This window comes from Vigna umbellata, chromosome 3 (assembly GCF_029865625.1).
Source record: "Vigna umbellata cultivar VRB3 chromosome 3, Vumbellata_1.0, whole genome shotgun sequence".
NCBI classification, from domain to species: Eukaryota; Viridiplantae; Streptophyta; class Magnoliopsida; order Fabales; family Fabaceae; genus Vigna; species Vigna umbellata.
The window spans coordinates 20,742,121-20,767,796 of record NC_142167.1 but is presented as its reverse complement, the minus strand read 5'-3'; the positions used below and the strand labels follow the sequence as shown (position 1 = coordinate 20,767,796).

Genomic DNA, 25,676 nt, shown 5'->3' with positions numbered 1-25,676 from the left:
TGTTTTAATATTTAAAGTTATGAATATTTCTATCAAACACACCATTAATGTAAATGTGATTGAATTATAATTTTCAATACAAAATAAATTATATTTTTAATAGTCAAAGGAAAATATTTATTTCTATATAATTTAAAAATATTATTTCATATGTTTATTACTGAACTTGTACTGTATTTTATGATCTCATTAAAGTTTTTTTTAATTTGTTTAAGTTATAAATTATTTAAAAATATTATAATTAAATAATTTTATTGAATTTATAAATTATACTGAATTTTTATTATTTTCGTTTAAGTTATAAATATAAAAACTAAAAATATTGTAATTAAATAAATTTATTGAATTTATAAATTTATACTGAATTTTTATGTTATGTAATAAAAAAATTTGACTACTCTCATTCCGCCTGAAGTGCTTTGAGAAATGAGTTTGATAATATTTATAGCATAAGTTGTTTTATGATAAGTGTGAAAAAAATATTTGTTTTTATACTTATAAATGAGTTCAATTTTGTAATTATTCATGTTGTTCCTCGTTGAAAAGTTGTAATAAGTTGGAATAAATAGTAGATTGTTATGTAACATATTGTACAGGAAATAGTGTATTGTTTAAACTCTGTCAGCCAATTTTCGCAAAGCGAAAACTAAAATTCGCAAGGAAATTCGCATAGTACACAAGTACCTGTGCGCTGAGTGAATAACATCAGTTAAAGTGCAGCAATTAAGAAAATTCGCATAGCGCACCAGGTACATGTGCGCCGAGTGAATTAATGAAGTTAAGTGGATTTAAAAGATATGACAGAAAGACAGAAACATTATTATTGTAGAAGTTCCGAACAAAAGAAAGAAACGAAAACATCTCACGAACTTTCGGATACTACTTCAAGCATTAAGACACCACTGTTGCAAGGGATCACTTCAAATGTGTACGTTTTAGATGACTAAGAGTAGTTAAATTTCCCTTTCGTTGGGACTGGATGTAATGAACTCACTGTGATTTAATTTTCCTGCTCAATATATCGTTGTTCGTTCATATGGTCTTTCTTGAATTTATTATCATTGTATGAAAATATAATGTTATTTGAATGTCTTTGATTATTGAAAAGTAATTCCGAACATGAAGATAGAACACTTAAGTGATTGAGATTTAGGGATAGACTCGATAATTTGACTATTCTTAACACCGGACTTAATATATTATCGTTTTAATATATTAAATTAGAACTACTTGCTAAGGGATTAAGACTAGTATGCCTTGATGTGAATGTTTGAATGAAGTAATGAAATATTGAAGAGAGTTTTATATTCATAAGATTCATGAAACCCAATTCCAAAGAAGTTTCTATTTGATAAAATATCAAAAATAATTTCTTGTGTTGTTTTGTACATTTTTTATGTCTAATTAAGTTATAAAAGAAAGAATTGTCATTGAGAAACGATATTTTTACTTATTCACTGTATTACTTAGAACGATGTAGTATACTTACCAATAAGTTTTCATTTTAACATGAACTCAGTGAATGATAAATAATTTTTACTTATTTGTATCAGCAACAAATTAATATTTATCCCTAAATCAATTATTATAAAAGTTTATATCAAACATGTTATTACCGAAAAAGGACCTAAAGAAAGCTACCAACTCCATCTCTTTCCAACTCATCTTTATCCTTTTTTTTCTATAAATAAATGAAGCTCAATTCTTTACTCAACTTCATTTCTCCATTCCAATCTTCTTTCTGTGAGTTCAGTAAATCATGGACAACCCAATCGCCGGCGACGATTTCAGCTACCTTTCTGGCTTCGGAAACCACCATTCCTCCGAGGCTCTCGCCGGAGCTTTGCCGGCGGGGCAGAACAGCCCTCTCATCTGCCCCTTCGGTCTTTACGCCGAGCAAATCTCCGGCACCTCCTTCACCTCCCCTCGCAACCGCAACCTCTTCAGGTCAATCGTAGCTCTTCTATAACTACCATATATATTTATTTCTGTTTAGTTTTTTTGTTGTGACCTTCAAAACATGTGTATAGAAATTTATCACCATTGGAAAATACTAGTTTAGTAATAGTAATATCTTTTTGATAAAAATCGTAAACTGGAGCACACAATTGAAGTTAGTCTGCAAATTTTTATGCTCTAAATCAATAAAAACTCAATGCATTCATTTTTAAAGTATGTATTAACGAAAAAGATGGGATACATATGCAACAACACTTTATAGAAGATATCTTTTGTTTTTATTTGTTTCTATCACATTATTTGTTATATCAAATAATTTTGTTGTACAATCAGTATTTTTCATGCAGAGCATAATACCACTTTTTGTGTACGATCTTCCCCTTACATCATTCGCTACATATCAAATTCTGTCTTTTTCTGTTTCCTCTCTCTCTTAGATTGTACAAAAGTGTTGCATAAGTATAATTTTTTAAATGGTTATTAACTCTTCTTCTGCCTTTGCTGGCTTAATTATTTGTAGTTGGTTTTACCGGATCAAGCCATCAGTGACCCACCAACCCTTTCAACCTAGAGTACCTAGTAACAGGAGAATTTTTAGTGAGTTCAACAACTCCAACAGTTCTGCTAACCCAACACAGCTTAGATGGAAGCCCATGGATGCACCTGATTCACCAACGGATTTCATTGATGGGTTGTCCACCGTTTGTGGTTCTGGCAGCTCTTTCATGCGCCACGGATATGCTATCCACATGTAAATAATTGGTATCCTTTTTATCTAGTGGGTTTTGTGCTAGTCAATCCATTTTCTTTTTTTGTTGACTTTTTAGAGAGTTAGGTTTCCTAATCAGAACAACATTATTTGTGAGCTTAAGTTTCTTAAATCTCAAGCACTAAAAGAAAGATACATTGATGTCACAATTTAATAAGTAGGTATTGAAATAATACATGTGATAAAAGTAGGGTGGTTTATCACAGTAAGCGGGTCTCCAAGAGTATAGCTGCAGCCCACAACGATGGGAACCCGACTCTTGGTTGGACTTTACATTTGTTGTATATGAAGGTGGTGGCAAAGATATGTAACTAATTGACTAAAATCCTTCATTCACAGTGGGGTGTGGTTGCTTGGAGAGAAATCCATTTAAGATGATATAGTGCCCCTGCTATGTGGGATCGAGTTTTCCAATTTTGGAGTGATTGACTGATGTCAAGGTGGGGTGACGTTTAAGTAGGCTTGATTTAAATGAGTTGAGTCCAAACTTTAAAAGTTTGACTTTAAGAAGAATTCAGGCTTATTTCTTTTATATAAAAGTTTAGAATGGGAGCTATTGTTGTTTATGTTTCCTTTAGAAGTTAGTACAATTGTTTCAAAGTTCAAGTTCTATTAACTGTTATAATGTTGCATTTGTGTAAAACACTAGCTTCCTTTTTTGATACAAGACTTTTATTCTAGGAAAGTATTTATGCATATTTTTAATTAGTAGATTAGTATTAACATAAAGTTTAGATGCTATATCGATCAAGTTAAATAATAATTTAAGAAAAATTTCATAAAAGCAAAATTGATAAAAGTTTTTATTGAACTAAACAAGCCAAGTTGCAGCTTAATATTCTTTAAACGAGCCAAATTAAAGCTCCTACTTAAGCTCAATTGAATAAACAATTCAAATTTAAACAATAAACTCTTTACAAGCCGAGTCCAAGCCTTCTATGCTGTATGAGTCTTAGTTCTCCTGCACTACTTGTGCGGGTTGAAAGGTAGAAATGAGATATGAGGTCCCAGTCTGAAACAATAACCGTGGTCTGAGCAAGGATGAGTTGAGGTAGCAAATTAACTTGTTTATTTGATATATTCTATTTTGTGTCTGCCCTAAGTAATGTCACCACCATGCACTGCTTTCTTAAATTCACATCTGGGTATTATTTTTCTTTAATTTTGGTAGCCTAAGCAACACAATACTAATTAGGGCAGGTCATAGATAGTGATGCTAAGCTTCGAGACTTGATATGAAAAATTTAAATTTTGAAGTTAATATCGCCACTTTAATTAAGGGGAAAGTATCACTTATAGGTACGCTGCAAACAAATCAATGGAGAATTGTGCCTTTTGCAATGCCGATGGTGACTTCTTGATAGTTCCCCAGCAAGGAAGTAAGTCACAATAACAATTTCCTTTATTGTTCAATATTCACTTAGAAAGTGGTCTTTGGGGTTGATTGCTTTGTACTTGCGTGCACATAATCCTTTAAGGACCAATATAATTTCCTTCTTGTGTATAATCTTATTATTATTATAAGGACAAACTGTTGTCGGCATTTTTGTTAATTCTTCCTTTGCATTAAATTCTGCTCTGGCATTGTGGTTAATAAAGTTTTTACGATGTTTGTTCCCTATTTCAGAAGTATACCTTTCCATACATTTTATTTAGTTTTTCATATTGGCTTCTGACATTGTAGGACTCTTAATCACTACTGAATGTGGAAGGTTAAAAGTTTCCCCGGGTGAAATTGCTATACTACCTCAAGGTTTTCGTTTTTCTGTGAATCTGCTTGATAGTCCATCGCGGGGTTATGTTGCTGAAATATTTGGTACTCATTTTCAACTTCCTGATCTGGGACCGATAGGTATCTTTCGTCTTTTGCTCTTAAGAAATTTAAACTATGATATTTATTTGCTGAAAATTTTCAAGTTGTATAGAATTAAAAGTGAGTTTTGTTGACATTTAAGGTGCTAATGGTCTTGCCGCGCCAAGGGATTTCCTTGTTCCTACTGCATGGTTTGAAAATAAATCCTATCCTGGGTACACTATAGTGCAGAAGTTTGGGGGTGAACTGTTTTCTGCAGTTCAAGATTTCTCTCCCTTCAATGTTGTTGCTTGGCATGGTAATTATTTTCCATATAAGGTTGGTGATTAAAATGATATTATTTTCATTTTGCTACGGTTATAATATCTGTGAAAAAAATTAAGCATCTTATTAATTTGGCAAATATTGTTTTTGCTTGCAGTATGATTTAAGCAAATTCTGCCCTTATAATACGGTTCTGTTTGATCATAGTGATCCATCAATCAATACTGGTATGCATCTTTAAAAGTAAAAATTTCCATGGCCATTGTCTGTTTTTTTCATGGAAATAGTTTTTTCTTTTTAATTTTTTGACAACTTGTGTTTCCATGTGCAGTGTTGACAGCACCAACTGAAAAACCTGGAGTGGCATTACTTGATTTTGTCATTTTTCCACCCAGATGGCTGGTTGCTGAGCACACTTTCCGGCCTCCATATTATCATCGCAACTGCATGAGTGAATTTATGGGTCTCATTCACGGTGGCTATGAGGTATATTATATCAAAATTTGACTTTTTAATCACTATTTAATGGAAGAAGTAAATGGTAATAATATGTAGCTTTATACGTTTGTTTGTTCAGGCCAAGGCTGATGGATTTCTTCCTGGTGGTGCAAGTCTCCATAACTGTATGACTCCCCATGGTCCTGATACCAAGTCATATGAGGTATGGTTTTTCCAAACAATCATGCACAAAAAGTAAAGCTCTTTTCTAATGGGTAAGTTGGCTTAGTACATACTTCTAAAAGTTTTAAAAAAACGAATTCTTCCTTTCACACTCATGATGTCATGGCGAGGTACTGCAGAAGAAAAAACCGCAAAATCTGATCCAATTTATTGTAATCAATTAGTTAACATGTTGGTTAACCGTGTTCTGAAACACGGAAAAAAATTATTGGCTTATCAAATTCTCTATAGAACTATGAAAAAGATTCAACAAAAGACAGAAACAAATCCACTATCTGTTTTACGTCAAGCAATATGTGGAGTAACTCCCGATATAGCAGTAAAAGCAAGACGCGTAGGCGGATTAACTCATCAAGTTCCAGTTGAAATAGGATCCGCACAAAGAAAAGCACTTGCCATTCGCTGGTTATTTGGGGCATCAAGTACTCAGTAGACTAACTGTTTGGTTAAGGTTGACTTAGTGCACACAATTGGATACATCAAACTCCCCACTACTCTAGCATATTAAACAAAACTCATTTATTCCTTCTCAAATTCTGGAAGACTAGTGCTGGTTACAGATAGATGCATAGGTGATGTCAATGGAGTAGCAACTGACTTGGCACCACACATACCTTAATGGTCTGAGACCTTCTCAACATACTTTGCTGATCCAAAAATAAATTCTTCAAATACAAATTCTTCGTCATACAAAGTTCAAAACAACTTACTAGGTCATGAAGAACCTCTTTAGCTCCAACCACAACCCATAAGTAGACTCTTTATTTGCAATTTCATAAACAATTTTATTGAGAGAGACAAGAGAATTAGGAAGTGAGTCTTCTCTTAAGTTCTCATAAATTAATCCTCCATGTGTTGTCCTCCGAGAGAGATGTGTCTAGACATCACGATTTTTCAACAAAACACCATTTCTTCACTTATTTACTTATTCATTTTTATTATTTTAAATTTTAAGAAAATTCTAAACAATTTGTAAGATTTTGAGATTTAATAGACCAACCAAAAGTATTGTAGTTGATCAAAGATAGTTTTATCCAGACTTGAGGACACTCTCCTCCCTTCTAGTGCATGTGTTAGTCGCCTTCAATTTCTCTAACACTTTGTTTACTTAAATGAATTTGGAGGAGATGAATTTGGAGGAGATGAATTTGGAGGAGAGTGATTGAATGAATTTGAAGGTAAATTTTTTTGTTGTTTATTTGAGTGGATTTTGAAGTAAGTGAGAGGATTTTGAGGTAAGTGAGAGTGGATTTGGAAGTAAATTTTTTTAATATGTCACATCAATCAAATCCTACGTTAATTCTCACAAACTTTACTTCTAAATTCACTCCCACTTACTTCCAAATCTACTCAAATAAACAACAAAAAATTTACCTTCAAATCCTCTCAAATCCATTCAATCACTCTCTCCCAAATCCATTTAAGTGAACAAAGCCTAAATCTTCACTTTAATTTATTTATTTTGAAAATTTTATTTACTTTAATGAATGGTTGAACCCACATTCCATCCTTTACAAACACAGGCTTCTTTTATAGCATCATATTTTTACATTAGAAACGAAAGTTCTTACCAAAGTGACGTGGAAAATGCCGTGTCAAATAAAGTGGAAAATGATATCATTATTTGGCATTTATTAAAGATGCAAAAGTTTATAGATTGGTGGATTCAATCTTGTAGTAACCTATGTGTTGTGATTTAATTTACAGGCTACCATTGTTCGAGGTAATGATATAGGACCCTCCAAGATCACAGAAACAATGGCTTTTATGTTTGAATCGAGTTTGATACCCCGGATCAGTCAATGGGCCCTAGAATCACCCTTCTTGGATCAAGATTACTACCAGTGTTGGATTGGCCTCAAATCTCATTTTACAGTAACAGAGACATGTCCTGAAAACCAACCGTAAATGGCTACAACTGTATCTCCAATAAATTGATCTTGTTGTGCATAAAAAATAGATGTAATTATGAAATATGAGAAATAATACGTGTACAACAAATTCTAAAAGGACTTACTAATCTATAATCAGTTGGTTGGTATAAATAAGACTTTGTATGCAAATTTTATTAATAAAATAATTGATTTTATTATAATAAAAGAGAAATACTATAACACTTTGTATGCAAATTTTATTAATAAAATATTTATATATTGGAAAAGACGTAACATTATCCCCTATAATGGTTTGCTGATAAAAAAAATAGATAGTGGTTAAATGTTGACAACTTGCATTAGAAGAACAAGTACAATATTTTAATTAAATTTTAATTAAAATATGTCCCGCCGAGTTAAATAAAGGAATTCACACGTAAAAACATAATGAGATTTTTTTAATATCTATTTACATGTTAATAATTTACTTAATTTATTAAAAAACCATGGCTAACAGAAATAAATTCTAATCAGTTTTAATATTCTCATTTACCAGCATAAAATGAATCATTCATTCATTTTGAAGTTTGAGGAACACTTTAATTGGTTTGCTTCTTGAAAGAACTTGAGATAATTTTCTGATAATTTATGCAGAAAATGCGATTTTTGTTAGAAATTATTTGGTAGAAAGTTCCTGTGAAATTCCAATAAAACCTTGTTAGGAGGGTAAAGAGATACTATCCAAGACCTGTAAATATGAATACATGTTATGAAGTTATTTTAGACCTATATGATATGAACAATTTCATGGGATTTTAGTTTAATTATACATAAAAGAAATGTTAAAAAAAAGTTTCTGATGAATCATGATGAGAAAGTTAGTTATTTTCTCTAATGAAGATTGAATACTTAAAGAGTTTAATAATAGATATTATAAATTATTTCTTTTACTCTCATGTAAAGATTGAACAGCCGAATAATATAACTTTAAAAATTAAAACATCATAAGAATATTTATTTTTCCATACATTAACTATTTAAAAGATTCAATATTATTAATTAAATTAACTAACTTTCTTAACAAATACAAATTATTCTGCCACAATAATGGAAGAAAGCTAACATGCACACTCATAAATGACTGATTAGGGTAACACAAATTGTTAGATTCAAATTACTGTTATGATTCTATCAAGCAATTTAAACTCTGACATACCAAAAAGCAATAATTAACAAAAAGAGACTTTTTGTTGGTCTTGGTTTATCCTAAAAAGATGAAGTCTCTGATAAAAATGAGAAAGCTGTTATTCTATTTTATTATTGCCGGGTATAAAACAAAATGCTTGTATATGGACAATTAATAATAGAGATTTAAGCAGAAATAAAATCTGTGGCTCTCACAAAACGAAGCCAAAAATATGCGCCGCCTGGTAGATGCTTTCCTCCGTCAGAAGCACTAATGAATATACAATCACTATAGCAAAGGATAAAAGAAGAACAATCTAATTATATCTACTGCCCAACCTGACAAAAAAAAATAATAAACAAAATGGAATTAGCATCTCTGAGGGCAAACCAACAGAATAAGAAGTATGATCATAAGATGCAAGCAGTTTGACATCTATATTAGTTGACAACATTGCAACACCAACTGACAGTATTTCCACCAAGCAATCATATTATCCATTATCCTCTGTACATACAAATATTGATAGTATTTACAGGATGTAGAAGCTTTTTAGAACAAACTGTTTTATTTCGCAAAAAAAAAAGATATTTTAAGGACGACTTGCAAAATCATGAGTTAACAAAATGTGCTTCCTACTGAGGAAAACTTTGACATTAACAAGTACTCCAAGATGTCAAGCGTCAGAACGGATAACCAGAAATGATAACACAGTCGAATATAACACAAGAAATAAAAAGCTATCACTAGTATAAAGGATAAATAGTGAATGTTTGGTAATAAAAAAAGACAGTTAGGAAGCAATGAAAAACGATGTAGGAATAACTTCAGCTGAAAAAGGATTATTTTCAAGAAGAACACCACCTTAAGGATTGAAGAGATTGGATCCCCCAACATTGAGAGAAATTAGTAGTGATATGCTAGTAATCACAGCAAGCCAAAGTAAGGCTGACCCTGCAATTGGAAGTTGCAATGGTCATCAGCATGAACACAACGTTTTTAAATCTGATAAAGCAGCAGATAACAGGTATAGAAGGTTCAATTAAAGATCACAAGATAATGATACCTCCAGAGCCTTCAGAATAATCAGAACTAGAAGGAGTTGGTTCAGCATTGGGAACCGGAGACTTTGACACTTTAGACGCAGCATTTGAGCCATTGTCCAAAACTTTGCCAAACCCTGTTTCAGATGCTACTATCCCCTGAAATTCTTCGCTCACAATTAATGCTGCCAAAACATCCATAAATGACTCTTTATCTGTTTCGTACAAAGAATTTCTTTCCTCCCTCTCGTCAGTGACATTTGCTTCCGAATCAGACAACTCGTCATCAGAAACATCAGTATAAATGGAACCCATCTCCGTTTTATCATCTTCTTCATCCTCCACATATGCTTTATATGTTAGCCGAAGTAATATCTCGCCACAAGAGCGCTTTCCTAAAAATCCCCAACCTCCTTGTAAAACAACAATTTTGTCTGTTGGTACAGTGTCTTTAAGAGATCCCAAATCAACCTGAATATTTCCAATTAATAAAAAACGTAAACCCATGTTTTAGTGCCCCTTTCAAGACAAAATCAGTATGACATGAAATTTTGTTACAATCTTAAATAACAAAAGTGAAAACAAAAATTAATTTTCAAATAGACTACCTTTAAAACACTAAATTAAATTTTATAAACAAATATCAAACTTCGATGCAAGGGACTGACAAGATAAAATTTATTTTGCAATAGCTTCCCTATATATATATAGACACATGCACAAGCCCCTTCAGAAAAAATATAATAGTACTATATTTTTCTGTGTTGTGAATAGTGGCCATAAGAAGAGACCTACAATAATCATCATTTCAAGACTTGAGGGGAGATATATATATATATATATATATATATATATATATATATATATATATATATATATATATATATATATATATTCATCCTATCCCCAATTTATAAAAAAAAGATATTACAAATACTTATTCCGGTATCCGGCCAATGCGGAGATTCTCCATCAAAATTGGGAACGGTTCGGACCATACCATACCCGTAGGGATGAGTTTATTTGTCATCCCTAATCAAAGCTACTCCCTCTGTTATGTAATAATTGTCATCCTAGGTTTTGTGAGACAAACCAAGAAAAACTAGTGAATAAATGAGAACGGGTTGCAAATACAAAATTAACCTTTTGATCGCTAATTCACTTTCAGTTACAGTTGTCTATCATTAATATTATTAAGGGTATAAATTTGTAAGACTACATACTATTACACCGAGAATCTAAAATGATATTTACTTTGGGACTTATTTTCTCTTATACATGACAATTATTGTAGTATAGAAGAAGTAGTATCCTACTGTATTAATGAAAATCGGGAAAGTCAATCAATAAGAAATAAATCAAGGTCAATAATAAGAGGGAAAAGAGGGAGAACAAGCACGTCATTCAGTTCATTATTCAAGACAAGGACTTCAAATACAATAATAATGACTTTGACAAAAGACATGAAATATGCCATACAGTAAGAAAATATTTAAAACAGTGACCATGAAAAGACATGTCCTTGATATAAGAAAGCTAGCAAGAAGCAGTATAAAATGAAAGGTTGACAAAAAGTTAAGCAGAAAAATCCCAAAAGGAAAAGCTCAAGCTAACTGTATGTTTAAAACTGTGAAAGAAGAATAAACCTATTAAATAGAGAAAAGGTAATCATCACTAAAATACAAATGTTGTTATGCTTAATACAAACCTCTCCTGTACCAATAGTCAAATCTGCAAATCCTAGAGCGTCCTTTACTTGAATGAATAACTTCTGTTTTCTAGGGTTGGAAACGAGCATATGAAAATCCTGTTGAGCGAGAACACATGGTAAATAAAAGAAAAATAGAAATGGCATAATCAAGATGAATTGGAAAATAAAAAAAAAAAGACACCTGATTCCAAATTGGCATTCCTGGGGGTCCAATTACGGTAGTTTGACTGTTCTTTTTGCTGCGTATAACTTGATCACCAAGGCCAAGAACAACATATGGATCTGTCTTGCCTGGAAAATCAGTAGAATAAAAATTGTGATAGGTAATATAGCATACATATTCAACACCATTCATAACTAAACTTTCTGTTGAAACTAAAACAGGTTTGGAAAAGAAAATACATATAGGTCAAAATGAAGTACACAAAGCCAAATTCTATTTACATGGTCAATTAACTATAATCATTATCAGTATAAAATGTTTGAAAACAAGACAGATAACAAATAAGACAGAGAGTACAACTACTAAATATTCACAAATCACAATGGCTCGATATATGAGCTAAACCTACACACTTAAATATATATAAGTATATACAAATAATACTGTTGAAGTATAATGTCTTTATTATTATTAATATTTATGTTAGGGTTGTGTTAAGGGCTTCCCGCCCTTTTACTTTTCAGAACTATTATATCCTATAAATACAGTAGTAAGTTGTATCAGGTTTTCTAAGTCAAATATAAGACTTTTCATCTTCTCTCAACTCTTCAAGTAATACAATTACCAAACACGAATAAAAATAAAAGCCAAAACTCAGCAATATTGAAGTTATGTTAAAAACCTACTCATTGCAAAAGAAAAATAATATTGTGCTCAGTGTCTACATTTCCTTTACAAGGTATTAAAAGTAAAAGTTCCAGGAAAACCTAACTTTTATTGTTTCATTTAGAAATGTATATATTTAATCGACAATTGACATAACATCCCACTTCATCATTTACTACAATAATTTTTTTTTTGTATTTTCCAGGACATAACAAATTACTTTAACACTAGTTTTTTTTGCCAGAAACTATCAGAAAGCTTAGTTAGGCTTTCTCCTTTTCCTTTTCTTTTACCTCATCTATAGATCACATTCGTCATGTTTAGTATTTACCCAACTTAAACTCAGGATTAATGCATCCAAGGATTATGTGAGCAACATAGGTTAATTGAAACTCACATCAAACATGGACCCATGACTAAAAGAGGACAAAACAAAAATATGCCCACAGAACAAACATAAAAAAGAAAAAGATAGACTGCTAAATAAAAATCGATTAAAGATCAAAGAACACACCAATCAAGTCTGAAAAATAATAAGTAAAAAATCATTTAAAAAACAAATGCAACACAATAGAGTTTTACCATAGAAAATATAAGAAAGTTTTCGAGCATCCACCAGAGTAACAGATAGTTCACCCACAGAATCTTTATTTCCTTGCATTTCTCCAGATTTAACATCATTAGCAACTGGACCCACAGCTTTTCCTTTTTGGAAATCTAAAACTATTTTCTTTGGGCGTACAAATAGTTTGGGTAAATCTTCAGTGAGAAGTTTAGTCAAAAACCTACAAGAGAAAACCAGAATAATTCCTCATAATTAGTTACAGGATGGCACCAAAAAAACCCAATTCTCACAACCCCAGGATAACAAATCCATGAACATGAAAAGAGAGGTTGGAAAAGTTTAAATTAAGGAAACATTTGATGTTTTAAAGAATTATTGTCATTGACATAAATTTTTATGAGAACAACTATTGTTAAAGAGAAACAAAGGAAAGCACGACATAACAACAAGTAATTATTTACAATAACTAAAGTAAATATTTTAACTGAAGTAATTAAAGCTTCGAAAGTGCTGTGCCTTTCCAAAATTAGTAACATCAAAATCAGATACATGTCTAATCTCTATAAATAGTACCGGTTTCAAAATGCATTCAAACAAGTGCACACACACATAGCTTCTTCATAAGCATAAAATGCAATGAACTAATAACATAAAGAAGATAAATGAAACTTACATCGAGAGAACTGGAATTGCTGACCATGCCCAATGATGCAGAAGAGAAAAATAACAGAGATGTCAGCATCAATATTTCAGGCAATTAAAATATACATATATATTTGCCAAGCAAAGAGAGTCTATGTTACCTTTAACCTACCAAAAGTAATGAACTAAACTGAACTTTATTTATTATTAAAATTAAATGACAATTAGGAATTAGATATTAAGTCATTCACAAGCATTCACCTATTAGTTTAAGATAACAGAGTTGGATCTTCACACGTTGTAAAAGCTTCTATGACCTAGTGATCCATACCTCTATTTTGGCCCCCCTACTTCTGAAAAAAATCAGAAATTCAGGACAAGATAGGCTCTTGTGTAATGAAGAGGGGCAGGGGGCAGGTGTTAGATATTGAAAAGCTTTCATCCAAAAACTTATGTTTGAGGTAGAATTGGTTGTTGACACAGTAAGTTGGTGTTGAAAGGGTTCAAGAAAGGTGTTCAAAAAAGTTGAATTGAACTCAACTGAGGAGAACTAGACCAAGATGAAAGAGTTTGCCTAAAGTCAACTGAAAATATGTTAGCCCAAACTAAATGGTTTATGGTGCAGCAAACTATACCATCAAATTTGAACCAAACTTCGTTTTGAATTGAATTGAAGCAAACTACTCTTTTAACAGATATTGGAAGTAGGAAAATTTTTACCCCTTTATTATTTAGTTCAGTTTTTACAATTTGATTTATTTTAATTTGGTTCTTAAACAATTCTAAATAACACCAGAGTTTCTTTCTATCTGTTCCCCACCCAAGAATCATTAATAGTAAATCAGGGGTATAATTTAGAGGAGTATAATTTCTGATATCTAAAAAAGTATGGCATACCCATTAAATTGAACAGACGGAATGGAGATAGTTCAAACTTGATCTTGGGAAGTGAAACAAAAGCCCATGAAACAGCTCCCACCCATGGTTCCGTTGGTATTAGTCTTAATTTTACCCAAAGTTCGCCATCGATGTCAAAATCTCGAACACCAACAGGTACGACAATTGGAATAATGCCAAATTTCAGAGAAAGCATCAACAGCATGCGAGCACCACCTGTATACCTAAGCCCTATCTGGTACCTAGATGAAACAAAGATAAATTATTTAATTTCATAATGGTATATAACAACCAAAAACACAATTATAGCTTTGGTTCCTGAGAAGATAAATCAAGAGTTAGAATAAACAAAAATGCTCCAAAGGTCAAACTGATCCATACTACACAAGCTATGCCCAGAAACATTAACAAAACAGCAATTCAAATTCAGTTAAACCTTAAAATTGAGCTATTACTTCCAAGACACCGTGGTTCAAAATTTTATGACTAATTTGCTCTATAAGCATAATATTTGTGAGCAGTTACTATTTTTCACTTGCATTAGACCACCTACCAAGAAATTCAAACTTATGCTCACTCGTCAAGGAAACTGGATCCTCCTATTCTCTCCCACGAATATCCTGGTCATCTATCATGTTCTCTCTCTTCCTCGATCACTGTTCAATAACCAATTGACGACCCGGGAGGATCCCAGCCACATAATTTTAGCTTTCCGCTTACCAAGACCAGATAAGCAGCGTTGAAATTGAAAACTTAGCAACTTCCTTCCGAATGAACAGCATATGCATGTTTGGATACACTTATATTATAACACTTCCAAAAGCACATCAACAGTACAAGATACAAAACAGTTCCTTCTCAAAAAATAGTTGAAATACTCCAACAGAATTTGAATTACTTTTTTTCTGGAAGTTGAAATCAACTTATTCACTTAGCTTTTATAAAATCCTTTTCATCAAACTTCTCTAAAATGTGAGGTATATAAGTTCATTTTAATTCAGAAAAGAAGAATAATTCGTTTTAGCTTCTCAATTTCTTCTCTACAAGAGCTCACGAAGAAATTATTTAAACACAAGCATAATAAAGCAAACACATACACCACACACACATGATAACCCAATCAAACTTACTGCAAGTCGTTGACCCTGCGAGAAGTCCTGCGCTCAACATTCCTAACAGACAAGGGTTCATCTCCTAACGAGAACTGCTTAATCTCAACCCTCTCAACGTAATCAGGCTTCTTCAAATTGTCAATCACAGGCTGAAGCAACCCTATAATCCAGTTCTCAATTCCACCTCTATACACCTTCCACAGCTTCCCCAGCACCATGTTCACCCACTCCACGGACTCCTTCCTCTGCAAATCCTTCTCCAGGAACAGCGAAAAGCTCGTCGGCACCTGCGGCCACACGCCGCGCAGCCCATCCTCGCCGCCGCTCTTGCTCCGCCGCCGCGAAGTCCACAGTTTATCGAACACCACGCCGACGAAGAAGAAGAACACAAACAAGCCAACCACGTTGCGGTTAATCGGAGGCGACGGAATCGGGTGAATAACCCCTAGCTGCGTCCTCAGCTTATCCACAATAGGATCCTCGCGGAAACCGGTGAAGTTTGAACCTAATTGAACCGCCGCCGACGGCGACGACGAGGACGGCGAAGCTAAATCGTGCAGCTCGGTTTCATCAACATCGTTGCTGATGTTGTTGTCTTCGTCGAGTTCATTGGAAATTCGTTTGAGAACGAACGTTGCGGCGGTTCTCCGCGCGGAATTTGCGAATTCTGAATTCCAGTTCGGGTTGGAAGCGTCGGAAGGAAGGGCGCAGAGGCGAATGGTGCGTTTTCTGCGGAATTTGCGAGAACCGAAATTTACGAATAACCGCTTTCTGGTTCTTCTGGAGAACGGAAATGCTGCGTTACAAGGACAGAGAGAAGGAGAGAGTGAAGAGAAGTGTGAAATGGAAGAAGCGTGTTGTAGAATCATCGATAAGGAGCATGGTCGATCAAAAACATCAATGAATAGAAATTTGAAGCTGTTGAATCAATGTAACCTCGAAAGCTTGGGATCATGGACTCCCATCTTCTGTAAGTAATTGCGTAATGCAATGAAAAAAATCAAATTAGGAGAAAGAGAAACGAAAAAGAAACAGTATGTTTGTGTTTATGATGGTGGAAATTGGAAGCTAGATTTATGGCCTCAAAACGGGGACACGTGGATTATCAATAACTCGGTGGAGGGGACTCTACACTCCACTATTCCTCCTATTTTTCTTTTTTTTAAAAAACAATTACCACCTTTTTCAAATATTAAAATTCTGTTTCAGAAACTCATTAAAAAGTGTCTTAATTTTTTTTTTAATTTTTAGATTTTTGTAAGATATATAATGAGTTATTATATACCTAATATAAGTTTCATTTTTATGAATGAAAATAAAAAGTTAAATAGTTTTATTTTCTTTATCTACACATTTTTTAACATAAACCATCGATTTTTAATTATGATCATTTTGTTGTCTCATTTATATTTGATATTTATTCTTCCACCTCATCATTCTTTATTATTAACATAAATTGAATAAAAGAAACCATAACATTCTTAACAATATTAAACATTTCACTAATTTGTGCTTAAGGACATCAGCCACAAAAATTACTTTTAAATTTTTAATAATATATAAACATTTCTTTTATATATAATTTAACGTATTTTTATTACATTAAAAATAAAGTATATTTAGTAATTATAATCTTAATTTCAGTAATTATTGTAGTTAAGCCACATGGGTCGGTGGTCGGAAGAACTTGGGCGGACGCGCATGAGTTGGAGAAGTCTTTTCTTTTCATTTGATTTGAGATAGTTTTTTTTTTTTTCATCGGACTTTTCCTTTTATTTTCTTTATGATTAATAAATTATAAATGTGGAAAACGTGATTGGCTTCCATTTTATTATGTATGCCATTGACCCTGCAGAGATTTGTTCAAAGTTTATATCTGTTTTATTTCTTTCTTAAGTGACGCTTTTGAATGTAATACTTATTTTTCAAATTCTAAGATAATATTAACTATTTTTTGTTATTAATACCTTCACACTTCGCATATTTTTTATTGATATAGATATATATATATACATATATATATATATATATAGATTAAAAATGAAAACAATATGAAATCTTATTAATATTAAAATAAAAATTGTTTTTTCATAAAAAAAATCCTCAAATGATACATAAAAAACGGAGAGAATAAGTATTAGAATGATTGTCAGCTTACTTTTTAAGGATTCAATTCTTTAGAAACTCGTTTACACGAAAATTTATTCAAAAATTAAATATGAAACAATAAGAATTAAATAATTCATTAAAATAAAATAAAAAGTGGTAAAAATTCTGTCATAATTTAAATTTTGTAAGGCTGATGCCATATTTATTCCGCAGTCAATCATGATATTTACTAACGTTGTCACTTACCTCATTCCTTTGTTTGTAGATAACGTTGTTGTTTTTTTAATCAAAACTAATTATTTGAAACGAATTCTAAAAGTTGAAAAGTGAGTTTGTATAATTTTTTTAACGAAACTAACAATTTATATTTTTTTCTTCCCCCAATCAAAGGAAAATGTGAAATTGAAACAAATTTAACAAAAATCATATCCCTTCACATCTCCGCCAAACCTTTTAAATATTTGTTTTGACCATTCAAACCTTGTATTCATCAACATTTTGAAAACCTCATTGAAAAGGAAAACCATTTGATGTTCATTTGTGAAGTCTTTCTCATATTAGGCTTACACGTTTTCTATTGCATTGATAACCATGAACACGGGATATCACATTGCAAGTCTCCTAAGGGCTCAATACAACTTCCCTTCCTCACTCTTTCTCTGAATGAAATTACATGATCTATAAATTCAAGTTTTGAAATAAAATATTTTTTTATTGAGAGGGATTTCAAGGGTAATAAGAATGAAATTATTTACAAGAGTAATAAAAACTTATGTAATGACGACTTTGTAGTTTAACTTTTCATAAAACTATATCATAAAAACAAAACAAAAAACTTTTCAAATTTATGATTTTGGAACAATTTTATTAGTTTTTAAAAAACATTCAGAATTACGGTAGTCAATAAGAAAATAATAATGTTCTAGTAAAGAAAGATTTCGAAATGAAATACGTTTTTTTACCAAAAAATAATACCAGATAAAACTATTTTTTTTTTACCAAACATAAATCACAAAATATTTATCATGTTATCAACTCGAAAAGAATTTGTTGTTAAAAAGTGAACTTTAAGCTTAATTCAATCCACAAAAACGGTTTGTAAGATAAAATTTTCACCCACTTATATGTTCTAAATTGGTTTATTTATAGTTAATGTGAGACTTCTAACACCCCTTCACGCCAAGGTATAAACATTTCCAACGTGAGACAAATATCAACCCGATTAAGGATGAAACAACAAACAACAAATATAACTAAGATAAGCTCTAATTATAACTTTGATACCATGTTAAAATATTTAAAAAATAATTCTGATGTATTATCTCAAATAATAGAGTACCCCACACACACACACACACACACACATATATATATATATATATATATATATATATATATATATATATATATATATATATATATATAAATCCTATAATTCTTCATATATATATTAAAACACTGATAAATGCACAACTCTGCAAAAATTATAATATCTAAATTATAACTAACACAATATTTGATTGTCTAATATCCGTTAATAAAATATTTGACTTATCTTAACAGTAATCTTAACAGTAATCTTAACAGTAAGTTATCAATATTACTTAAGTTTCTATTAATATTCAAACATAAGTAACTCTAAAAACACCACCAGCAATCTAATTGTAGACCTAAACACACATCGTGTCGTGGTCAGGTCCATTCGGAAGAGGTTGCATCAGGTATAATAGCTAGGCGAGGACCAATTTGTCTCAACACTAGGTGTCTAAATTTAGTGTACAAAAAACATAATGTTCAACACATCAGTCAAATATATGTTGTCAAATATATGTTGTTTGTTCTCAAATCAGTGAATGAAGAATCGACTTCGCTTTTTCACATTCATTTAGAAAGCACAAGCAAAAAGGGCAGAGTAAAAGTTAATTTATGAAGTGAACAACCTAAGTTAACGCAGAGGATGTTTGAAGGACTGAAATGGGGTAGGACCAGCTCACCGGCATACAGAGTGCATATCTACGTGCAACAACCGGTGAAAGCAGGAGTTGACTAGGCCGTGAAGCATTTTATTTGTACAGAAGATCTACTCGAGAACTCAACCATTTCAGTCTAAATAACTTGAAGTCCACATAATTCATAATTCACGAAATAACAAAAGGAACACCAGAACAGCAACTAAGGCTATCCGAAGCCAGTGGTGAAAAATTACAAGGAAAAACCATAAATGCGGAATAAAAAAGCGATAAAATTCTACCATCAGATGAATCAAAACTAAAATCAGTCTGTGGCTTGATGATACTCCTGCCTGAGATGCAAAAAATTCTACCATCAGATTAATCAAAATTCAAGATCAGTCTATTCTGGTTGATCAATTTCTGCATATGCAGTTTCAAGGTGCGCTTGCTCCGCTTCTTGTACCTCCTTCTCAGTTTTCCTGCCCTTCTTAGATTTGTAGTATACACTCATAAAGGTACCAACTGCTCCGTACTTCTTCCTAACACTCTCATATAAACTAGCATCAAACATCCTCCAGAAGCTTTTCTCCGACAGCTCGGACACAGCATACTGTGGTTGAAAACCGTGGTTTTCAATCAACCAGCTCTCCAACTTACGCACTGCTTCTGCCCCATCAAATACCTCACCCCTAAGAACAGGACCTGGTGCATAGTAAACTCCAACATCTGTGTACATTTGAGCAGTTTGGGTGTCTCCCTGCCTACGATGTAGTTCGAACCCTGGCTCTGGGTAAATCATAGTTTTGATAGGCAGCTTGAACAATTTGTGTGGGCAGAGCCAAATGGGGTATACCTATGTATGGAAAATCAGCAGTGTAAGAAACAAAATATACGACAGCACCAACTGGGTTATATAAGAAAAATAAATTCCAGGGACAACAAATAGAAATATCAGCTTTAATTGAAATATATATATAAACTAGTACTACTCAGAAAAATTAGTAACATCAAATGAATCAGACAAGCAGAATACTATTTCTTGAATATTCGACGAAAGGTAAACAAATCCTTCACAAGTTATAAAAACGAGACAGGAATTAGTTAAGATGTTAATACAAAATAGTGAGTTGGGGATAAAAAAACATGGGATTTACTTTAATTAGAACATAACAGACAACGAAAATAACTGAGTGTTCAGCCTCAACTTTTGCTTCATATTATTAAATAAACAACTTTCTCTAGTTCAAACAGTCTGAAAAAACAATGTAGAACACTGTTAACATTGAGTAAGAAGATTTACCTCCATCTCACGGTGAACCCATTCTAAAGCATCTCCCACCTTGTACAAAGGAACAAGCAAGTCCTGGATTACGTGCATTTCGTGATAATAGTTTCTTATAGCATCACCTTGAGTTGCCTTGAGGAGAGAAACCTTTGGTGGCATCAACCAGCCAAGCAGAAACCTAAACCACCATTGATCAGCGAATGGGAGGATAAGTTTTCCCTCCCAGTACAAGCATCTTGTGTGCCTGTGATAATATTCTCTGGTTGGAATGAATTCTACAAACTCTCCTTTCTTCAGTGCCGTCTGTGCATGCTGATAGAACCAGGGTTTAAACCACCATCCTACACTGTTTATCTTATTCCCCTTCTTCTTGGCCTCTTCCTTTGAAGCGTATCTTCCCGTCATCATCACACCTTCTGTCGGAGTATAAATCATTGTTTCAACGAAGTCTGGAACCTTCTCCTCATTATCCTGGTCTCCATCTCTTGGAGCAAAAGAATCACAGTATGCCTGAGCGAGTTCTTGCAGGTTGCCAACAACAGGTTTGTAGGTTAACTTCATGTACTCCTTAATGGGTATAAGCCTAATCTCAGCAGCTACAAGAAGGCCGAGCGTTCCCTGAGACCAAGGAACGGCATAGTATAGATCAGAGAATTCATTGTCCTTGGTCGCTCTAACAAGAGAACCATCAGCCAACACAAGTTCGTAGGCCACCACAGTATCAGAGAACAGGCCATATTTGTGGGAGCTTCCTTCTATTCCATAGCCATTGATGAGACCACCGACAGTGAGATCATCAAGCTCGGCCACGACAGCAAGGGAAAGATTCATGGGTACGGTCGCCCTGGAGATCTGTCCCATGTTGACTAGGGGCTCCACTCTTGCAATCATCCGTTCTCGGTCGATATCGAGTATATTCCTGAAAGCGGACAAATCAACTTCAAAATGGCGGGCTCTCTTGTAGTCAACATTCCGCATCCCAACAGCAATCCAGGGCTTACGAGCAGTACAGACAAGACCATCCTTGGATGGATCCCTCTGTTTGAGACGCTTAATAACCTTCTTCACATTCTCATCATGTTCCTTCTGACGGGTCTTATAGGACTTCCACTCAGATCTCACATCCCCAAGGTATGTAAGGAAATAAATGGTGAAGGAAATGGGAAGGACCACAAAAATAACAATGATCCATCGAAACTGAACAAAATAATCCACCCAAATCTTCTTCCTCTTTGGGCGCAAGGGAGCCTCAAGATCCGACATCGCTAAGAGGATTTACTCCTGCCACATCACCAAAATTACATCATCAAAAATCTAAAGTCGACAGTTACCTACAAACACAAAAATATAAATGCACACAAGTATAATAAATAGAAAGACAAAATAAGTCCATACAGAACTACAAATACTATCAAGTCATAAAAATTCTCAGCCATTACGACAAAATCCTCAACAGAATTACTATAATGCAAACGTCACAACCAAACGTGATTTTGACCACAAAATCAAGGTTAAAGTGTGGCGAGAACAATTGTGACGTGGTCTTACGATATATCGAACCGCTATTCAAAACCGCCGCCCCTGTTAAAGACAACGCAGAAACTGCTTCGAAAGAAGCCATAATTTAAAACAGAAGCGTGAAACAGAGAATAATCGAAAAAATAATGAAAATCCAACGGTGTAGAACAAAGATCTGAGACCCTACGATACGGAAAATGCGAATAGAGCCTGAAAATGGAAGTAACGAAAAAAAAAATGTAGGTTAAAGAGATTGTTCGACATAGATTTGCTGGCGTGGTTTGAACCAAATCCGGTGAAGCAAGAAGCGTGTAGGTGAAATCAAGGAAAAAACAACATAGAAAAAGCCTTGAGAAGAAATTCAGAATGCAAAGAGAAGAAAAAACACAGAAGAAAAGATCGAAAAGCTCAGAGTACGAATCCAAACAGAAGAAAACCATAATAAATCTGCATAGCATGAATCCAAACAGAAGAAAAACCAGAGAACAGAGAGAGAGAGAGAGACCTGAGAGAGTGAGAGTGAGGCTGCAGTTGCAAGAGTGAGAGTGAATCAGAAAGAGTGTGGTGGCTTTTTATTCCACTCTACAGTGCACGACAACATCTTCGGAAATTTACACTTAGGTCCTTCTATTCATTTCTGCTCCAGTCCTCCATCTTATGTTTTATTCTGCAATGACTACTTCTAATAAATAATGTTATTTAGGGAGTGTGATTCGCTGGAAAATACTATTACTTTGCTCGGGATTTTTGGATCTAACTGCTTTAAAACGTGATAGAAGATGGACTGTAATAATACGCTATTAAATAAAAATATTAATTATTAAATTGAGATTACATTTTATTTTTTTAATGTTATTTAAATTCATTTATTCATGTACCACGTTTTCTTTATTACACATAATTAACTTTATTAGGGTAGTCTAGCTGTTGGTATGATTGCAAACCTATTTCTTTAATTTTTTAACAAAGGCATTTTTATTTTTCAAATTAACAGATTATTATTACTCTATGCATAAAGCTCTTATTTTGACTTTCAATTTTGAAGTATTTTTTTATATATTTAGCAATAGTTTTGTGTCCGCTTATAAAAATATTTACAAAAATAAAAATACTATCAAAATAATTATTACTATCTTTCACTTAATAAACAAATAAAAAAAAGTCCAAGTGAGAAGCCAATATTAAGAAAGTCACTCCCGACCTTCAAAACCACATCGTGTGGAAAATAAATATCATAAATGTCAATTATTATATAATAATTCAATTTAAAGAGTAAACATTATATATATATATATATATATATGAGTCTTAATTAACTTTTCATTTATAATGGTATCAATATTTTTCGAAATCTTTAATTGATTAATTAATAGTTATAATTGAATAAATTAACTTTTATTAACGTAATGTACACATATTTATAATTGAAGAAATCAAAATCATATAATTACAATATCTAAAAATGTTATAATTTCAATTTCTAAAATCAGTACAACCGTTGATTTTTTTTAATAGAAAAAACGAAAGTATGGGTTTGCATAATTTCATTTTATCTTTTATGTCATAATCTTTGAATAAAATAAAATAAATGATATGAAATATTTAGACTGTGAAAAAGGTAGAAAATGGGCCTCTCAAAAAGATAACTTTGTGGAAAATAAAGTATACTGAAAGTTTGTCGTATTGATATGCATGAAATAGAAAAGGAAAAAGAAATGGAAGAAATGAGATCCAAAAGATTAGAATATCACGTAAAGAGGGACAAAGGAAGCAAATTTCATTGGCACTCTGTTCCTGAATCACGTGGAATGCGTCCCCACCATGTGCCTTACAGACACTCTAACCACTGCAAAGTTAGAATTGTTTTTTTAGTAATAAATGTTCTTTATTGTCCAAAACAAATGCTAATAACACCGTGTCTCTCAATTAATTATCTTTTATTTTCTATAATTACTTTTATGATATCTAATAATTTCACTTAATTAAAAACTCGAGTTTAAATATAATTTAAATATTTCCTTTTTCATTTTTCGAAATATTTTTAAGTAATATAAAATTCAAATAAATAATATTTTGAATATATAATAATAAATTTTAAGTTTAAAGTCTCGATATATTACTATTTTTAGCATTAATTTTAAATAGATTTTTTTTGGCGTCTTAATTAATTTTTTCTTTTATAAAATTGTAGTAATTAAAGATCTAATATCAAATTAGACAAACTACGGTTTAGGTTTGAGCTATATTAAAAATTTAGTGCATCTCCTTTAATTCAGAGATGCAAATGAGATTGGGGAAAAACTGCGTTCTTTCTTTCGAAGCACTGGGTGAAGAACATTGGGTTACACGTGATGAATAACGAAAAGCATGCATGTCTTCCCCTACTACACATCCCGGCTCCTTCTGATGCAGCCTACACAAGAACACTACCAGCAACAACCACCACACGGATTCCTACCCCTCTAATCGCCTCAATATGCGCAGACCCGCGATGAAGAACTCGCTTGTGAGGATCAGAGGCATGGATGGTGAGTGGGTGAAACGTGCCCTAACCGCACTTATTCAACCCAGTTCTCATCAGCAAAGGAAGAGAGCGGCCTTCGAGCCCAGGCCCAGTCGTCTCTCTGTCATGAACAAGGCCCAGCATCTTTAATTTTTTTTTTCAATTTAATTTTACAGGTTCGTTCTCCATTTTACTGCTATTGCAGTGGTTTACCTACCCCTAACGCCGTGGTCTACCGCCAGAGTTAGATTACGGCGAAGCGGTTGGGAGGTAGCGGCGAGTCCTCTCCGACGAGTTTTGATTTCGTCATCTGGAGCAGCTGATTGGTGAATTGTCAACTTGGGCATTTCCCCATAGATCTATGACACTGTACCCACACACACAATTGCTATTGTACATAACTTTTGCTATGGAAGTAGGACCAATTTTCATTTTTGTCTTTTCCATGGTTAAATTTTCGAAAACATATATATAACTTCGAATCTAATCGAAGAAAGAACGCTTTCTTTTTTCTCGCACGAATCCTAGTTTCAATTTTTTTTAATCTCATTTGCATTTCTGAATTGTAGGGGGCTGCACTTAAATTTTTAGATTTTGCTCACTTTGCCCTTCTCTAAATCTGATTTCACATATGTACAATTCAAATTTTTAATACAAAACTCGTTTTTAATGCCACGTGAGATTAATGAATACAGCGATCATGTCACGTAACCCAAACTTAAACATCTGTTTGTCCAATTTGACGACAGACATCTGATTGATACAATCTTAAAAAAAAAGACCCAATTAAGACGCCGAAAAAAAAAGATCTATTTTAAATTCACCGAGACATTAAACCTAAATTCTAATAATATCATTGAACATATTTAGAATAAGAACAATAACATCTATCGCAAAATCAATAATTAAACATTTGATACCTTAAATTTTACATTGGAATAACTAAACATTCTCTTAAATTTCA

General features: G+C 32.8%; 3 protein-coding genes across 4 annotated transcripts; 1 reads left to right on the top strand and 2 right to left on the bottom strand.

Moving 5' to 3' along the window:
- The first annotated feature begins 1,699 nt into the window (after window positions 1-1,699).
- Window positions 1,700-7,534, top strand: HGO (homogentisate 1,2-dioxygenase). Of its 2 annotated transcripts, none has more exons than XM_088110202.1 (9): window positions 1,700-1,947; window positions 2,480-2,710; window positions 4,028-4,107; window positions 4,413-4,580; window positions 4,684-4,859; window positions 4,963-5,032; window positions 5,137-5,291; window positions 5,383-5,518; window positions 7,194-7,332. In XM_088110202.1, the coding sequence occupies exons 1-8, from the start codon at window positions 1,760-1,762 to the stop codon at window positions 5,500-5,502; spliced, it is 1,188 nt and encodes a 395-aa protein (XP_087966328.1). In that variant the 5' UTR covers window positions 1,700-1,759; the 3' UTR covers window positions 5,503-5,518; window positions 7,194-7,332. The 2 variants fall into 2 exon arrangements, with proteins under 2 accessions (XP_087966328.1, XP_047157117.2); XM_047301161.2 differs by having other exon boundaries at window positions 1,703-1,947; window positions 5,383-5,466; window positions 7,194-7,534.
- A 1,110-nt stretch (window positions 7,535-8,644) lies between these two features.
- On the bottom strand, window positions 8,645-16,396 carry NTMC2T5.2 (Calcium-dependent lipid-binding (CaLB domain) family protein). Its single transcript, XM_047301160.2, has 9 exons — window positions 15,364-16,396; window positions 14,234-14,475; window positions 13,368-13,386; window positions 12,712-12,914; window positions 11,482-11,591; window positions 11,298-11,396; window positions 9,613-10,060; window positions 9,411-9,500; window positions 8,645-8,884 (listed from the first exon to the last, which is right to left on the bottom strand). Exons 1-8 carry the CDS (start codon window positions 16,212-16,214, stop codon window positions 9,412-9,414), a joined length of 2,061 nt encoding a protein of 686 aa, XP_047157116.1. The 5' UTR covers window positions 16,215-16,396; the 3' UTR covers window positions 8,645-8,884; window position 9,411.
- A 3,139-nt stretch (window positions 16,397-19,535) lies between these two features.
- Window positions 19,536-22,844, bottom strand: DWF1 (cell elongation protein / DWARF1 / DIMINUTO (DIM)). The gene is made up of 3 exons (XM_047301159.2): window positions 22,715-22,844; window positions 20,707-21,972; window positions 19,536-20,259 (listed from the first exon to the last, which is right to left on the bottom strand). The coding sequence occupies exons 2-3, from the start codon at window positions 21,952-21,954 to the stop codon at window positions 19,807-19,809; spliced, it is 1,701 nt and encodes a 566-aa protein (XP_047157115.2). The 5' UTR covers window positions 21,955-21,972; window positions 22,715-22,844; the 3' UTR covers window positions 19,536-19,806.
- Between the last annotated feature and the right edge of the window lie 2,832 nt (window positions 22,845-25,676).

Bases quoted from the DNA above. Each gene is read 5' to 3' on its own strand.
- HGO (XM_047301161.2), top strand. From the start codon at position 1,760: ATGGACAACCCAATCGCCGGCGACGATTTCAGCTACCTTTCTGGCTTC. The intron at 2,711-4,027 runs GTAAATAATTGG...TATCACTTATAG, and splicing joins CACGGATATGCTATCCACAT to GTACGCTGCAAACAAATCAA. The intron at 4,860-4,962 runs GTTGGTGATTAA...TTTTGCTTGCAG, and splicing joins GTAATTATTTTCCATATAAG to TATGATTTAAGCAAATTCTG.
- DWF1 (XM_047301159.2), bottom strand. From the start codon at position 21,954: ATGTCGGATCTTGAGGCTCCCTTGCGCCCAAAGAGGAAGAAGATTTGG. The intron at 20,260-20,706 runs GTAAATCTTCTT...TTCCATACATAG, and splicing joins GGGTTCACCGTGAGATGGAG to GTATACCCCATTTGGCTCTG.
- NTMC2T5.2 (XM_047301160.2), bottom strand. From the start codon at position 16,214: ATGATTCTACAACACGCTTCTTCCATTTCACACTTCTCTTCACTCTCT. The intron at 11,397-11,481 runs GTGTCTTTTTTT...CTCGCTCAACAG, and splicing joins GAATGCCAATTTGGAATCAG to GATTTTCATATGCTCGTTTC. The intron at 9,501-9,612 runs GTATCATTATCT...TTCCAATTGCAG, and splicing joins TTATTCTGAAGGCTCTGGAG to GGTCAGCCTTACTTTGGCTT.